General features: G+C 49.7%; 1 protein-coding gene across 15 annotated transcripts in view; it reads left to right on the forward strand.

Annotated features, from left to right (window-relative positions):
* Nucleotides 1–17,266, forward strand: part of P4HA2 (prolyl 4-hydroxylase subunit alpha 2) — a 34,625-nt gene extending 17,359 nt beyond the window's left edge. For 9 of the 15 annotated variants that reach the window (XM_081827090.1, XM_081827092.1, XM_081827089.1 and 6 more), the window contains 9 exons: nt 1,159–1,352; nt 2,374–2,550; nt 6,481–6,551; nt 6,782–6,881; nt 12,165–12,218; nt 12,738–12,803; nt 14,538–14,606; nt 14,941–15,037; nt 16,795–17,266. In XM_081827090.1, the coding sequence (XP_081683216.1) occupies nt 1,159–1,352; nt 2,374–2,550; nt 6,481–6,551; nt 6,782–6,881; nt 12,165–12,218; nt 12,738–12,803; nt 14,538–14,606; nt 14,941–15,037; nt 16,795–16,865 (899 nt within the window). In that variant the 3' untranslated portion in view covers nt 16,866–17,266. Of the gene's footprint in view, nt 1–1,158; nt 1,353–2,373; nt 2,551–6,480; nt 6,552–6,781; nt 6,882–11,141; nt 12,219–12,629; nt 12,690–12,737; nt 12,804–14,537; nt 14,607–14,940; nt 15,038–16,794 lie in introns of those variants that run through there. The other 6 variants (XM_081827095.1, XM_081827101.1, XM_081827102.1 and 3 more) reach the window with 5 other exon arrangements.
* The last annotated feature ends 274 nt before the right edge of the window (nt 17,267–17,540 follow it).

Genomic DNA, 17,540 nt, shown 5'->3' on the forward strand with positions numbered 1-17,540 from the left:
GTTTGACATGTTGCTGGCCAGTGACCAATGGCTTACTGCTCTCAGGCCCGTTCTAGCTGCTGGTTAGCTCTTTACCCACCTCGTTTCTGGCCCTAGTCCTTGCCCAGTTGCTTATGGATACACTCAGACCTGTGGCCTTACACACTCCCTTTTAAAATAGGAATGCAGTGGTGCAGTGCATCCTCTGCTCTGCAGGGTGAGCCTTCGCATGGTCAGGAGCAGCTCAGGAAGCAAACCGTGCTTCAGGACTGCTGCAGTGACCATGGCCTGACCTGTTAGTTCGAGGTCTGAGGTCTTACTGGGGGACTTGCTGTGGCATTGGTGTTGTAAGGGTCTTGGACTAAAGGAGATTAAAAGCACTGTGTCTTTAAAACCTGTCTGTTCCACCTCTTACTGATAGATGGGATAATCATAGTCTGGAATGTCACAGATCAGCAAAGACTTTCTTTTGCTGCTGCTTTTCATGGGCCTTGTGTCTGATGCCCGCTACCATATGAGTGTCCTGCAAGACTGATGTGGGAAGAGAGCTTCATAGATGCTGTCATGTTAGTAAGAGCCTTGGCCTGGGACTCAGGAGGCCTGGCTTCCTGTTCAGTCTAACCTTAGCCTGAATCTATTAATATCTTTGGGCCTTGGTTTCCTCATCTATGGAGTGGCACAGTAATCCTGCCAAGCTTGCTCCTCTGTGTTGTGAGGCCCACAAGATGAGGCTATGGCATTGTCATATGATTGTTCTTTTTGCCAGGATTTCAGCCTGCCTTGTCATTGTGGCCAGCATGTGATCTGGTCACCGGTAATGGATGTACTCTAGGGAACGGATGTAAGTGACTCACAGCCAAGTCAGGAGGAGGCGGCAGGAGACTGGACTGCTTTTCTAGACCTGCACCGTTGGGCCCTCCAGGGAGGCCTGAGAGGAGAGCCCCCTGTGTGGCTGGCTATGGGACCTCCTCTGTGGCTCCTTTCCCATCTCTGATAGCCGGGAGAGCCCGTGTTGGCTGTTCAGCTCCGGCCAGCGAGCCCGGGTTAGATGCTGTGGAAAGCACAATACTGCGTGCAAATGAGCTGCTGGGAGAGAAAACCGCTTACAGAATAATTTCTCTAAATGACCTAACAGATGTTTGTGGTTTCCTTTTCCTTCTTGTTCTTTGCTCTTTCTAGACCCGAGCCATGAACGAGCTGGAGGGAATCTGCGGTACTTTGAACGGTTGTTGGAGGAAGAAAGAGAAAAAATGTTATCAAATCAGACAGAAGCTGGACTAGCCACACAGGAAAGCATTTATGAGAGGCCTGTGGACTACCTGCCTGAGAGGGACGTCTATGAGAGCCTCTGTCGTGGGGAGGGTGTCAAACTGGTGAGACGCATGGCCAGGTCCCACATGTGGACCTAGACTTCGGCTCTGGATGGGCAGCTTTAGGGAGGACGTTCCTCTGTGTGTAGGCTGTTTCCTCAGTGTCTTGCCCAGTTCTTTGTAGCATCTGCTGAGGCTGACGGGTGGGTGTTCTCTGAGGTGTAGGACGGGAGACTGTCTCCCCCGATGTCCCAGGCGGAGTTTGAATCCTCTGAGTTATTGCTGAGCTCCCCTCCCTACCGCAACATGCCCAGCTTCTGCTAGACTCATGCTGTGAGGAAAACCATGGGTGTGGATGTGCCCCATGGGAAGTTGTGGTCTCTGTCGTGAAGACGCGGCAGTAGCTAACAGCTCAGTCTCTGGTGTCACTGATTTTTTATTTATTTTTGTTTAAAAAAAAATTTTTTTTTTAAGATTTTATTTATTTATTTGACAGAGAGAGAGAGACAGCAAGAGAGGGAACACAAGCAGGGGGAGTGGGAGAGGGAGAAGCAGGCTTCCCGCCGCAGGGAGCCCGACGAGGGGCTCGATCCCAGGACCCTGGGACCATGACCTGAGCCAAAGGCAGACACTTAACGACTGAGCCTCCCAAGCGCCCCTGGTGTCACTGATTTTTGAGAGCCCTGGGACTCCAGTGCTTCCTCAGCAGGCTCTGGTATGAGGCGGTCTCTGGGCCTCGTCCGTGTCTATATCTGCGTGCCTCCCAGCGGCTTCTCCATCTAGAAGGCCTCTCCCCCGCCTCAGCCCTTCTCACCTACTCTTATCTCTGTGAGAAGAGTTAGGGATTAAGTTTGTGCCCCAGGACTTGTGGACGAGAGGAATTCTTGCAAGAGAGGAAACATTACATGATTTGTGGGGTATTGTTTCTCTCAGTCAAGCTGTGGGGCTTTGTTTGCTTCTGTGGTGAGGCAGGAGGGAGCAGCTGATGGGCGCGGGCTCTGAGACCCGGTCTGCAGCCAGCCAGCCTGGGGCCAAGGATTAGGACTCACTGTGCTCAGAGCCTGTTGCTTTGTATGCTCCCCAGACTCCCCGGAGGCAGAAGAGGCTTTTCTGTAGGTACCACCATGGCAACAGATCGCCGCAGCTCCTCATTGCCCCCTTCAAAGAGGAGGATGAGTGGGACAGCCCACACATCGTCAGGTACTACGATGTCATGTCTGACGAGGAAATCGAGAGGATCAAGGAGATCGCGAAACCCAAAGTAGGTGTCTCTGCAGTTCCTTCCTGGGCTCCTTATCCCCGGGATCATGGGGTGGTTTGTTTGCTTACTCCACTGGCCTTTGCCGGTGTCTAGCATGAGTCTGCTGTCCGGGTCCTGAGGTACTGCAGACTCAGTTTGACCTTGTGGGTTCACGGTCCAAGGGCAAAGAAAACTGAAGGAACCAATGTGGACAGCCAGGTGCTATGACAGAAGGACTCCCTGGGAGCAGGGCAGGTCCACAGGGGGAAGTGTCAGCTCACCTGGCCGGGGGCTGGTGTGTGGGCGAGTTTTGGAGAACTGCCATAGGGTGCTGCCATCCTGGGTCGTGTGGAGCTCCCAGTTAGTACTGTGAAGAAGTGATTGACTTGGAGAGTGAACATCTTTACACTATTCAGTCTTCTCATCCACAAGCACTCCGGGTCTCTCCATTTATTCATATCTTGTAAAATTTCTTCATACATGCCCGGCACATTTCTTGTTAGGTTTATTCCTAGGTAGTTTTTTTTGTTGTTTTTTTCATCATATTTTTACTGGTTACCTTGTTTTATTAGCTTACTATATCATATGCTGAAGTATTGAAAATAAAAGTATATTTTATAGTAACAGGTAACGTTTACTGAGTTCTTTTCTTTTTTGAAGATTTATTTATTGGAGAGAGAGAGAGAGCAGAGTGAGCGAGAGAGAACATGAGTAGGGGAGAGGGGTAGAGGGAGAGGGAGAAGCAGGCTCCCTTTGGAGCCTGACGTGGGGCTCAATCCCAGGACCCTGGGATCAGGACCTGAGCTGAAGGCAGACGCTTAACCAACTGAGCCAGCCAGGCGCCCCTGAGTTCTCTTTTTAAGATTTATTTATTTGAGAAAGAGCATGCGTGAGTGAGTTTAACGCGGTGGGGAGGGAAAGAATCTCAAGCAGACTACTGCTGAATGCGGAGCCTTCTTGGGGCTCGATCTCACAACCCTGAGATCGTGACCCTAGCTGAAATCAAGAGTCAGGTTCTTTTTTTTTTTTAAGATTTTATTTATTTATTTGACAGAGAGAGAGACACAGCGAGAGAGGGAACACAAGCAGGGGGAGTGGGAGAGGGAGAAACAGGCTTCCCGCTGAGCAAGGAGCCCGATGTGGGGCTCGATCCCAGGACCCTGGGATCATGACCTGAGCCGAAGGCAGACGCTTAACGACTGAGCCACCCAGGTGCCCCAAGAGTCAGGTTCTTAACCAACTGAGCTACCCAGGTGCCCCTGTTTTCTGAGTTCTTAAGTGTGACAGGCCCTGTTTTAAGTGCTTAACATATATAAACTATCTCGTCTGTTAAGTACACTGTCATTGTCTTCATTTTACCCACAGGGAAGCAGACCTGTACAGATTTGCAGCTAGTTGTTCAACTTCCTTATTCCTCTTTCAGGTTTTAGCTGACTCTCTTGGTCGTTCGGACACCATCATCAGCTGCAAATAAGGAAAATTTTGTTTTCTCCTTCCTAATAATCATAGTTCCTTTGTTTTTATCATCTTGTTGAACTGCTTGGAACTCCTTGAGCATTGTTAACATTTGGCATCCTGGTCTTGTTCCTGAATTTCCTGGAGATTCCTCTGGTATTTCATGTCTAAGTATGCAGTTGGCTGTTGGTTTCATATATACGTCATTAGGCTGTAAAATTATTCTTGTATTTCTAGTTCATAGAAGATTTGCTCCCATTTGACGTCATTCAAGTAGAACCACTTCCGGCCATGTCCCCACCCTTTTCCTATCACTGGTGATTACAAGGGGGGCATTTAGCTGGATCCTCTGTTGCTCTGCACCTAATAGACTTGTAGTGGCCAGGAGGCCCTACACTTGTGGAGAGACGGAAAATGGGTTCCTATCCTGGCCCCCCTGCACCTCATCATGAAGCGACCTTGGCTTGAGGTACAAGGACATCTAGCGCCCAGACTCAGCCATTGAGGTTGCTGAGGGATGGTCTAGCCAGTGTGTGTGGAGAATGGGGACCAGGACCCACCTTTTCCACTCCCTGGGTCAGCTGCAAAGTCCTCCAGGGAAGAAAACTGTTTCCCTGGTTGCCAGGTGAGAGAGGCTTTGTTCTGCTAGGACCTCCTGAGAGGTTCCTCAGTTGTCCCTCAGGCCAAGGCACTGAAACATTTCTGTGTGTGTATTCATGTTGGGTATGTGGTGCACATGTGTGGCAGGGGCGGTGTGGGGGGAGTGTTGGGAAAACTTGTCTTTGAATAGAAGCCATGGCATGGGCCATTACAAACTGACCTCTCCTTTCCGGAGCCTGTGAGGGACAGATGCTATTATGGCTTTGAAGTAGGGCCCATGAGCTTAACTTGGCCTGCGGGGAATGCCTGGCAGCTGCCTTTTTGGGTCCCTGGCCTGCTTTCCAAATAGCCGTGCCTATCTCTGGGAGCAGAACACGGCTGCCCACAGCCTCCTTGTGGATGCCAGGCCAGCACTGAGGCTCAGATGTTTGGATGGGGCTTAGCTGCAGCTGCACTTGTCATCGGGAGCAGTCGTAGCTAGGAGCTCGGGGAAGTCCTCTGTCCTCGGTGCACTGCCACGCTGCCTGAGCTGGGTGCAGTGTCCTGGCTAGGTGATCTCCTGGCCAGTCTTCTGCTCTGCCCACACCTCCCCATCCCTTCTGCCATTGGCTCTTGCCTTGAGCTCTGCCTTGAGCTCCTCTCTGGCTGCCTTGTTACCACTCCAGCCCTTCCTTAGTCAGCTTTCCACGAGCTGTCCACGTTCTGATTGTGAATGTCCGTTACCTGCCTTCCCTGTTTCTCATTTGCCATGAGCTTGCTTCCAGGCCGTCTCCACTTGCCTCTTTGGCCTCTTCTTATCCACAGTCATGGTGTCACACCCATTTTCGTGCCTGGACCTCTGCATTGCTGTTCCTTCCCTGTTCCTATAATGTTCCCCTACTTGGCTAACTCCTGCTTACCCCTCAGGTCTCAGCTGGGTGGTCTTGCCCTGACCATTCTCGACTGTATAGACTGAGCTCCCACAGACATGAAGCTTACCCCGCTCCCAGCTCTCCCCCCTGGGGGCCATGTCTTGGTCACCCAGTGTAACGCCAGCCACATAGTAGGCACTCAGTAAGTATTTATTGAAATTAGGGGGAAGTGCTGTTGGGGTGGGGTCTGTGGTCCCACCCATGTGAGGTCATTAGGACAGTACACAGCTGAAGCATGGTGAGCTGCCTTTGGGCAGCAAGTGCTTCCTGGGAGCGTCACTGTACCTGTCTGTGGAGATCGGGAGGGTATGAGGTAGGTTAGGGGTGTTCGTGGATGTGTGTGTGTTAGCATACATGTGGAGGTACGTGGCTTCCAGGCAGCAGATCACATACTTCAATTTGTACAGTCCTTTCCAGATTCTGTCATCTGACCTTGTGAGGCTCCTAAGCGAGTAGAGAGTGTGCCTCCTATCTTTGCTCTTCACAGCAGCGGGAGCCCAGTGTGAGCTGCTGCAGCAGAAGGGTGTTTGGGTAGGTTTCTTGGCAGAGGAGACTGCTGTGGTTGAGAAGGAGCGGGTCGAGAGGAGCATGCAAGGTTGAGGATCAGGGACGGGGTCTGAATGTGGTGGGAGTAGCTGCGCACAGGTGGTGCTCAGGCAGGGGCGGTACGTGTGCCTGGTGAGAAAGCAGTCTGTCCAGGCAGGTGGGTGGGTGGACAAAGGGGACTCCAGAGGCATAGTTCTGCAGACAGCACAGACCTGGCTGAGAGCAGGGCAGTGGCCAGGGCGTGACAGCAGAGCAGGAAACGTGGGGGCCTTAGACTCCTGCCCTTGCCTGGCTTGCAGGATCACGGTGCCTTGTCTAGGGCCAACTGCCTGAAAAACTTCTTTCCCCCACTGGTCTGAATGGCAGATCTGGTCCAGTCTCTCTAGGACAACACTCAAGGCAAAAAAGGGTAAGTCTGCCCTCTCTTCCTGCCTTCCAGCTTGCACGAGCCACTGTTCGTGATCCCAAGACAGGCGTCCTCACTGTTGCCAGCTACAGGGTTTCCAAAAGGTTAGCAGAGGTGGTGGGGTGGTGGGGTGGCAGCTCAAGCCCTATCTCCAGGGCTTCCTCGTTTCACTCACGGGAGCTTGGCTTGGCTTGTCCTTCCTGCCGACACCTTCCTTACTTAGAATACTCATCCTGTGCTGCTTGTTCGCGCTGGCTCTGACTCTGGGGGGAGAGTACGAGACCTCATCTAAGCTGCCTTCCCCACCTTCCTTTCTCTCCCTCTTTTGGCTTAGCTCATGGCTGGAGGAGGACGATGACCCTGTTGTGGCTCGAGTGAATCTTCGGATGCAGCACATCACAGGGCTCACAGTAAAGACTGCAGAACTGCTGCAGGTATGGCTGGCTCTCGGGACCCTGGGGTTGGGAAGCGGGTATTTCTGGCTAGGTGGGCTTGCAGGGTGCCCAGAGCCAGGCTTAGGGGGCTTACCCAGTGAACTGTATGACTGCACGGTGCTTTGGATATGGAGTGACCTCACATAGGGAAGCTAGAATTAAGCATGCCCACTGTCATTCCAGTAGTTATCATTCAACAGATATTGATTATCTTTTGTGTGCCCAAGTATCATACTAGGAGCTAGGGGCCAGGGGTGGGCATGGCAGACCCATTTGTATCTCTTGACTATGGAAGCTGAAATCCCGAGTTGTTTTAGGGACACTTCTAAGAGAGCTATAAATATCTTTAGAGGTCATAGTTCCGATGCACCTGGTTCACATGCACTTGGAGGTAAAGTGTTCTGTGATACATTGGTAGGAAAAGTGAGAGGTCAGGAGGTGCTGATGAGAGTGGAGAGCTTTGTAGCTCCTGTGGAACCCTGGCTTTCTGCCTTTATTTCAAAGGTGATTGTGAAGACACATGGCAGCTGGGTAGAGCTCCTAATAATGTATCCTCTGGTATATATTGAGTTCAAATCAGTTTTGGCCATGCTCCCTTCTGAACATTGGAACTTCTGGGTTCTATTGTAAAGTGGTGACCCGAGACACTGCTAGAGAAGTTTCACTGGCATTTTTTACATTTTATTAAAAAGATTTTATTTATTTATTGAGAGAGCGTGTGTGTGCGCACACAAGCAGGGGAAGGGGCAGAGGCAGAGGGAGAGAGAGAATCTCAAGCAGACTCCACGCTGAGCGCGGAGCCCTATGCGGGGCTTCATCCCATGACCCTGGGATCATGACCCGAGCTGAAATCGAGAGTCAGATGCATAATCGACTGAGCCACCCAGGTGCCCCTTGCTGGCATTTTTTAAAGAGTCCCCTGGGTCTGTCTGGCCAGAGTTTCTATGTATTTAAGGATTGAACCTTTGACCTTTAGGCTTGGCAACCATAGATTTCATTAGAATATTGAACTGAAGATCATTTGGAAGATTCTCTGAACTTTTGCCTGGATACACTCAAGCAAATCACTGATTTTTTTTTTTTTTCCCTCTAGCTGTGTCAGCAATCAGAAAACCAGTTTTGAAGGTCCTCTTTATGGATTTGTGTGAAATCTACCAGTTTTTAAAAACATGCTGATTACCTTTCAGTCTTGTGAAAATTTTATATAATCTTCAGTTCAGTCCAGTTTAGTGTTGAGTTTGTAAACTTAATCTTTTTTTAAGATTTTATTTATTTATTTGAGAGAGTGCATGTGCACATGAGCTGGGGAGAGGGGTAGAGGGAGAGGGAAAAGCACACTCCCCGCTGAGCAGGGAGCCTGACGCGGGGCTCCATCCCAGGACCCTGAGAGCATGACCTGAGCCAAAGACAGATGCTCAACCGAGCCACCCAGGTGCCCCAATTTAATTTTTTTTAAAGATTTTATTTATTTATTTGAGAGTGTGAGCAGGGGGAGGGGCAGAGGGAGAGGGAGAATCTCAAGCAGACTCTGCACCGAGGGCAGAGCCCAACATGGGGCTCGATCTCACCAGCCTGAGATCGTGACCTGAGCGGAAATCAAGAGTTGGATGCTTAACCAACTGAACCATGCAGGTGCCCCAAGCTTAATTTAATTTTAAGGTGGTCCCATAAACAAGCACTTCAGTAGAGGACTTCTGCCACATTTCCCACTTCCACCATTTCAGGAGCAGTAGGGACTGTGAGTGCACTAGGTACATCTCTGTTGGCATTGTTGTGATTCCTGTCGTCATGGAGCAGGACTATTGTTAGGACATCTGCCACTGTCAGAGCCAGTGATAGGACTCTCTTGGCCCCCATCGAGGACAGCATTCTGCTTGACTGGCTGATTCCATACCCTGACCGGTGGGCTGAGGAGACGGGATGGGACCTGTGTCCCTGTTGCCCTCCCAGCTGGCTCCCCGGCTCCACGCTCTGAACCCTATATCACATGCAGCGGAGAAGGCAGCAGCTTCGTACTTGGACGGGCTTCTCTGCCACAACCCTGCCTCCATCTTGTCTGGCCTGTCATCGTGTTGTAGGTCAGTGATCAGTGGGATCTGAATGCCAGGACTCCGCGTGGAGGGGCTCTTAAAGTCAGGGCTCTTGTGGAAGACCCAGACCACAGCTGCTCAGGGGCTGAGGCCCCATTTTTGTTTGCCTTCTTCTTCTTCTAGGAACTGTCTTGGCATTTCCTTTGCCCCAGCCAGCAGTGTTGAAAGCTTTGACCCTGCATGGTCTGGGGGACAGGAACCTGGGTTTCAGCACCTCCCTCTAAGTGCTCATTCAGTGTGGACTGGTTGCAGTAAAATCAGTGCCTAGGCACCAGCAAGAGCCTGAACTCCATGGTCCCTCAGAATGTTACAGGCTCCCGGAAAAGAGCCAGTTCTTCTGCTTCCCATTGACCCTCTTTCACCTGTAGTCGATGTGTTTGCAATGGATCATTTGGAAGAAAAAGAGCAATTGAGGCTTTCTTTTGAACTGGATGAAGGCTTGTCTGATAGTGCAAGAGATGCCACACTGCCAGAATTCTCTAAGACTGAAGGCACTTCTGACTTGATGTCTTAGCCTTAGTAATTTCTGACCATTTATTTTTTTTGTCTTCACTCTGACCTCAGTACCATAAATACCCATGGTTTTCAAATGACTGGCTCTCATACTTTTATAACAATACACTTAATGATTCAAATGAATGCCTCCCCACAGGAATCAGTTTTTTTTGGTGGGGGATTTATTTTTTTTAATTTAAATTCAGTTAATTAACATATAGTATATTGTTAGCTTCAGAGGCAGAGTTCAGTGATTTCATTAGTTGTGTATAATACCCAGTGCTCATTACATCATGTGCCCTCCTTAATGCCCATCACCCAGTTCCCCCATCCTCCCACCCCCTTCCCCTCCAGCAACCCTCAGTTTGTTTCCTAGGGTTAAGAGTCTCTTACGATTTGTCTCCCTCTCTGGTTTCATCTTGTTTTATTTTTCCCTCCCTTCTCATACATTCATCTGTTTTGTTTCTTAAATTCCACATACGAGTGAAATCAAAGGATAATTGTCTCTCTGATTGACTTATTTCGCTTAACATAATACCCTCTAGTTCCATCCGTGTCATTGCAAATGGCAAGATTTCATTTTTTTGATGGCTGCATAATATTCCATTGTATATATACACCATTCATCTTCTTTATCCATTCATTTGTTGATGGACATCTGGGCTCTTTCCACAGTTTGGCTATTGAGGACATTGCTGCTATAAACATTGGGGTGCGCATACCGCTTCAGATCACTACATTTGTATCTTTGGGGTAAATACCCAGTAGTGCAATTGCTGGGTCATAGGATAGCTCTATTTTCAACTTTGTGAGGAACCTCATACTGTTTTCCAGAGTGTCTGCACCAGCTTGCATTCCCACCAACAGTGTAGGAGGGTTCCCTTTCTCCACATCCTTGCCAACATCTGTCATTTCCTGATTTGTTAATTTTAGCCAAGGAATCCGTTTTGATGTACAGTTGCTTGTTACTAAAGTTGTGAGTCTGGGCCCGGAGTTTGCCCAGATGGTGAATCTGATTGCAAATCCACAAGCTCTCATGACACTTAGACTCTTTGGGGACAGTGTTAAATAGTGTAGACACAAGAGCATCAGCACGTGATCAAATGTGATTCCCAAAACTGTTAAAAGATGAGCCCGCTATAACGATGCGGCTTCTGTCACTCTGTGGGGTCTGCAAGTTTAAGCATCCCATCCCGCAAATGGGAGTATTGGAAAGTACAGTCATTCTCTGCAGGTCCAGCAGCAAGCGGTGATCAAATTTTGCAGAGTGCATTGGCACGCTAATCCCAGTCATGTTTAAAAGTTTCTTCCAAGTTCTCAACAAGTGGACCCAAGGAAAGTGTTTGTATTATCACTTTATCAACTGCTGAAGCCCTTCCTTCCTTAGATGTGCTTCCAGCCTGAGGGCCACCTGCTGAACCTGGCCTCCTGGCACTGTTGGCAGGATTTCCAGGTATTCTGGTGCAGGCACCTTGAAGGCTGAAGCAGCCTATGATAGCATGTTTTCGTCCACCGATTCTTCATATCAAAATATTTAGTTTTGCGCACATTGAAAATCATGCTGTGCAGATTCTGACACTACATCACATTTGATAGATATTGCTTTCTTTTGCAATAAGAGGATTTCCTTTCTTGTAAAGTACCCCCCCTCCTTCTCTCTCCCTCATGTCTCTAGGTCTCCATTATTGCCAGTTTTGCAGAATCTCATATCGGACTGTTGGAATCGCCAAAAAAGGATATGCAAAAAAATACCAACTTCCTGAACACCGATAGCTGAGGCCCAGAGGTTTTTAGGGTTTCAGTACAATACAGCGCCAAATGTTCCCAGATGGACATTGGTGGTACCACTTGATCTATCAGCTTCCATTATCAGATACTGTACTTCATCTTGAACTCTGTCTCTCATTCTGTCCACTGAGGCTAGAATAACTGTTTGTGACTTAAGACTTACATTGTGCTGATAAACTGTTCAGTCAGGCGTTTACAGCTTATAAATCCAGTTACTGACGTCTGGTAGTTGCGGAAGCCAAGATGGCTCCGGTCATGCTCCAGGCCCAGGCTCCCACCAGGGACGCTGAGGCGGTCATCGGCTGCCCAGGTCCTGTTGTTTCACTTGGATGCAGAACTGACCGTGCAGGGAACCACTGTGAGAGGGAGTGGGATCTGTTCCCTCTGCTCCCTTTGACCAGGAACAGCAACCAGGGCGCAGTGACCTGGGGCAGGAGCAGTGTCAGGTCCTCAGGAGCTCCCAAACTAGTATAAGAACAACGTTCCTGTCTTGAGTTTCTTGTTGGATTTCCTCTGGATTACCTTCCTGTTATCTTGCAAACACACAGGGCCCCGGCCAGGGCCTGCCTCAATGGAAGGTGCTCTCTTCTGCCCTCTGAGTGTCCCTGAGGGCTGGAGCTTCTCCGCCGTGGCCCTCTGCAGGTTGCCCATTTTGTTGTGTTTGGGAAACCCCGTTTATGCTGCGGCCTGACTCTTGGACACAGCCGTGGATACATTTGATGCGTTCGGTGTCCCAGTGCTGGCAGGGCGTAGTTATCATCCACCTTCGAGAGGGTGCACTTGGGGGTTCTGGTTATTAAGGAATGCAGGTTGTTTTGGTTGTTGTGGGGAGACGGTATCCCTGGGGAGATGGGCTGCTTCAGGACTGTTCATGCTGCTGACAAAGTCCAATGCTGTTCTTTCCCACCAGGTTGCTAATTATGGAATGGGAGGACAGTACGAGCCACATTTTGACTTCTCTAGGGTAAGGCCCAAACCATGGGTGTTTCCACAGGGCCCCGTTCCAGCTGATTTGAGAAAGCTGGAGTTTCTCGGAGTATTTCAGCCTCTACGTCAGCTCCCCCCACTCCCCATGCCTTACCAGGACCAAGTCTTTGTTCCTGGAAAAGTCCAAATCAGGAAGCACGGGGCCTGTGGAGCCCAGTGCAGCCTGGCTGTTTCCCTGTGCCATGACTTAGCATCAGCCCTGACTAGGTCTGTGTGAAAGCTGTTCCTGCCCCCCTTCCCCTGTGTTTCCTTTGCAGCTCTGGTCCGTGGTCCAGGCTGATGTATGGAACACACGCTTAGTGTCCTCCCTTGACCCTTTTGGCCCCAGTCCTGTGAGTGGGGGGTGGAACCGTCTGCAAACATGGGTGAAAGTTGTTGTTTGTTGCAGCGACCTTTTGACAGCGGCCTCAAAACGGAGGGGAATAGGTTAGCGACGTTTCTTAACTATGTAAGTATTGGGGCCAGGTCCACTGTTCATTTTCACTTAATTTTATAGAAAAATGAGCAAGATGCTTTCAAGCGTTTAGGGACGGGGAATCGTGTGGCCACGTTCTTAAACTACGTGAGTATGATGCATGCAGCAAATGGGCCTTCGGGGAACCTGGGTCCAGAGTGCTATCTTATATCCACTCCTGTCAGGGCTGATACCACCAGCTGTCGCTTAGTGGCTGGGTTCCTTCTGGCCCTCAGCACTCTTCTTGGCTGGAGGAGAGAGTTGGCCTGTGTTCCCATCTGTGTGCTCACCCATACCCCTGGCTCCTTTTGATGGGCCCAGTGCTAGTCAGGATTTTTGGGGTGAGTGCTCTGGAGAGTTCCCTCCTTGGCGGCAGAGTGAGGAGGCTGCCATGACGTGCTCTTAAATGAAAGATGCCTTTGTTTCCCCAGAGCTCAATGGCCTGCCTCCCGTCTGCTGCCTGTGCTTCAGCCACAGGCCATTGGGTTTACCTCTCACACGAGGAGCAATTTGCTTTCCCCTCTGCTTAGAGAGCCCGCTCTAAAGAGGCATACAAACTGTCAAGTAACTTAGAGGCAGAAGCCTATGGCCATCTTTTCCTTTGGTGTCTCATTTAAGCTTTGTGTGTGGTTATTATGTTCTGGGGCTGGCCATGAACGTGCTGGTGAGCAGGACACGTGGAGTCTCTCATGGGGTTTACGGTCTAATATGAGGGACTTGCTTTAACCATCGGAGAGGTAATTTATTGAGTTACCGTGGTGACAAATACCTTGAAAAAGTGGCTCAGGATTGAGGTTCAGAGAAGGCCTCCCTGGGGAATAATGTGTCCATGGAGACTTGAAGGTTGAGTGGAAATTAGTTGGTGGAACATGCTTTCTAGCAGAGGGGAGAATGTGTGGAGACCTGGAAGAGGGAAGGAGCTGGGGATGTTGGAAAAAGGGAAGAAGACTGGTGTGACTCAGAGGCAGCGCTTGAGGCGAGAGTGGCTGGAGAGAGAATGGCTGCTGAGACTGACAGGGCCTTTGGGTTCTAGAAAAGAGCCTGGATTTGATCCCCAGGGCTGTGGGAAGCCATCAAAGGTTTTCATCTTATTCGTTTACCATATGTCTGTTGAGTGCTCTTTAGTCTGTCTGGCATGCATCCTGTGGAAATATTTTTAAAACTCCACATTTTATTACATTATAGACAAGAAACTTGAAAAGTAAGACAGCCAGATGAGAGCGAAGTGGTGCCTTGGGCATGAGCTGAGGCACACTTTGTGGGCATAAGTGTAGCCTCCCTACTGTGGAGCTTGTGTTCTATTTAGTTTGGGGCCTCCCTGGGAGAAAGCAGGGCCTGTGGAACCACACCCTGTCTGCTCACCTAGCTGGGCCTGGGGAGGGCTGCTAGAACCAGAGAAACAGAGCCCACAGTGGGGGCCACAGATGGTGTTGGGAGCAGCAAGGAGCTTCGGGCTAGGGCATCTCACAGGGCACGGTGCCTTCGGCGTGGCCCAGGCTGGATGGTGATGCAAGAACGGGGGGTCAGTCAGGCATTTTCCATGTCCAGACTCAGATTGTTCCCATCCGAGGACAGCCAGGATTTGGGTCTCCTGCAGGGCTACCACTCTCAAGTGCCCCTGGCCTGGGACTATCCTGATGAACCGCGTAGATTAAGCAGGGTTTAGGGAGGGGTAATGCATGGGATGCGCTTTTCTTGGCCGAAGGGCCGGCTGTGGAGCAGAGCCTTCAAGCAGTGCCACTCCGGCTCAGAGAAAGGTAATCTGCATGCTTGTGTCCTTGTGGCTCAGCTGCTCTGAGAGCTTTGAGTACAAGGGCTAAGCTCTATGCCTTGTGTTCTCAGATGAGCGATGTAGAAGCTGGTGGTGCCACTGTTTTTCCTGATCTGGGGGCTGCAATTTGGCCTAAGAAGGTAAGTGGGTCACTGGTTGAAGCTCCGTTCCCATTCCCTGGCCTGCTTGACTCTTACTGTGAGAGGCCTTAGCCCCTTCCTGCCTGAACTCTGACATTGTGGCCTCAGCTTCCATCTGGGGAGATGGGCTGGGAAGGGAAGTCCCTTTGGGGGAAGGTGGATTATTAGACATCTGCCCCACCATGAAGGGTGGATACTTCTGTGCTGTTGGAATGCTAGAGCCCTGTCCCTTTGTACATGGGAAAGTGAGGGTGTTTCTGCTTAGGGAGGTGTTCAGGGTCGGGTCCTTGAGCCCCAAATCTAAGAGTGTTGTCTGCCGGGCTCTTTTTCCTAGGGCACAGCCGTATTCTGGTACAACCTCCTGCGGAGCGGGGAAGGTGACTACCGTACGAGACACGCTGCCTGTCCCGTGCTTGTGGGCTGCAAGTGGGGTGAGTGGCTTGGTGGTCTCAGCCTGGGCTCTTGTGGTCAGCCTTAGACTCTGAGTTGGGAGATACCTGCTGCCCTATTTTCACAGTGCCAAGACTGTCTTCCTTTTTGAGTTTTTCCTTTTCTCCCTGCTAACTGGTTGTCTCATCCAGCCATGTAGCTGTCCACAGAGCTGATTATGGGCTGGTTGGGAACATGCTCAGAGATGCCCACAGAGCTGAGGAAGCTCCAAGGAAGAATAGGTACACAACCATTGTAGGTCCAGGATGGCTCCCAGTGGAGTGGACTCTGGCAGGGGTTCTGAGGGAGCAGTGGGAGAGAACTGGAATCAGAATGGGGAAGGGGTGACCCAGGCAAGCAAGGCTCACTTGGAACAAGGCCTACACTAAAACTGGCATCATGGGTGTGGGGGACCAGCTGCCTTTGTCACTTGCATTAGGGGAGGCCTTTGGCACAGGGGCCATGAGATGAGGCTCAAGGCTGGGACCAAACTTCAGAGGCTGAAGCTGGAGCTTTGTTCTGGAAGCAGCTGTGGTGAACCAGGGAGAGACTTGGGCCAGGATGATAGGAAGTGATTGCAGACAGAGGAGTTTATACCCTCTTGGAGAGTTTTGGGGGTAATAGTGGTAGGTTCACAGAAAATTAAGCAATTAGAAACTAAATGAAGCAATTGCTGACTTCAGGGAAAAGAAAAAGTTGTACGAGAAATGTCAGCATACACTACTAGGTAGCTCAGGCATGAGCAACATTTATGTGACATGATAATGTAAGCACTGAATGTTAATTTAATTAAAATTTGTGATTTAACACTATTGGGAAGATAGGAGGTGATAAGTATGTGTTTTAGGGGTAGTATAAAAGAATTCCAAAATTGGAAGTCAAGAGATAGCAGCATAAGCATGTTATTTAGAAATATGTGGTTGAGTATCAGAAGAAACAACTAAAGGAGGCGAGTGTCCTCTAGAAGTGGGGTTTGGCAGTGGAAGGGGTGGGTAGGAGATTGCTGTTTATCATTATAAGCTTTGTAGACACTTTAATTTTTTTCACCTAGGTACATTTATATTTTAAAAGCTCTGTGGCTTCAGTAGTGCCTCAGGATAAATTTGTTTTGTCATTCTAAGAGTCTTGTGTTAAGGACAAACTCGTGGCTCGCGTGGATTGGAGGCCCAGCTTTAGGTGACAGACAGTGCTGGCCAGCTCGGCGCCTCTGCTGCCCACAGCACACACACCGGGTCGGCTGGCCCACAGGTCTTGAGGTTGACGTCCAGGCCCTCCACAGTCCTGACAGGACAGTCTTCCTCGTCCTTAGCTTCTGTATCTCAGTTCTTTCCCAGTAATACAAGCTGCTTGGGGTCCTTGATACACACCAGGGTGGTTCATGCCTTGATGTCTTTCTCATCCTGTTCCCACTTCCTGGACCCCCTTGATAAAGGAATCATCTGGTATATCCATCTTCTCCCCTGGATAACTCCTGTTCAGCACCATGTCCCAGCCTGGAGTCTCCTCTTCCCTCACATGGTTAGGTGCCCTTTGGTTCAGTTTCCATGGCAATGTACACATATGTATCTTTTATCACCTTTGAACAGTTACCTATTTATACATAGGTCTTCCTTACCAGCTCATGAGCAACTTGAGGTATGAGAGCATACCTTACTCATGTTTGAGTCCCAAGGCCCAGTGCAGGATTCATCATGAAGGAGTCATTCATTCTGGCTGCTAAACTAAACAGGATTGTAACATATTTTCTTTCTGTTCACAGTCTCAAATAAGTGGTTCCATGAACGAGGACAGGAATTCTTGAGGCCATGTGGATCGACAGAAGTTGACTGACTTCCTTTTCTGCCCTTCCCCTTCCTGGCCCTACAGCCCATGTCATCCTCAAGTTCAACATGACAGACACCTTTGTATGTTCCAGGCCCTGTCACTTGGGTCTTTGTTGGAGTGAATGTTTGTCTGGAGCAAAGGAGAGCTGATTGGGAGGGTCCCAGGTGACCTGGGTCCTGACCTCCCTGGTCACCCTGTGCCACCTCTGGCCACAAAGGCTGGGTCAGAGTGGCTGCAGCAGAGTCAGGCTGTCTAGCACCTAGCAAGGTGCCTTTGTACCTCAGATGTTTTCGGTGTGAGCGGTTTCAGTGAACCAAAGTTCTGATACCTTGTTTACATGTTTTTATGGCATTTCTATCAATGTGGCTTTAACCAAAAAATAAAGTGTCCCTGCTGGAAGCCTTAAAGAGCCTTATTTGGAGTATTTTTTAAGATGGGGGAGCTTATACGAAGTTCACTATTTCTCTCCTATGCATCTCTGTGCAGGCAGAATCTGGGTAGTGAATACTTGATTGGCAAAACCTTGACCTTGGGTTCTACACTGGTTTCAACACTTATATTTCCAAGCATCGGTATCCTTTCTGGAAAGTGAGGGAAACAGTCTCTCCTTGCCTTCTAGAGAACATAGTGATCACGTATGTTCATGACTATTTTGCTGTTAAAATTTGAAATTTTTTTTTT

This window comes from Leptonychotes weddellii, chromosome 7, assembly GCF_054177405.1.
Source record: "Leptonychotes weddellii isolate Sample4059 chromosome 7, ASM5417740v2, whole genome shotgun sequence".
NCBI classification, from domain to species: domain Eukaryota; kingdom Metazoa; phylum Chordata; class Mammalia; order Carnivora; family Phocidae; genus Leptonychotes; species Leptonychotes weddellii.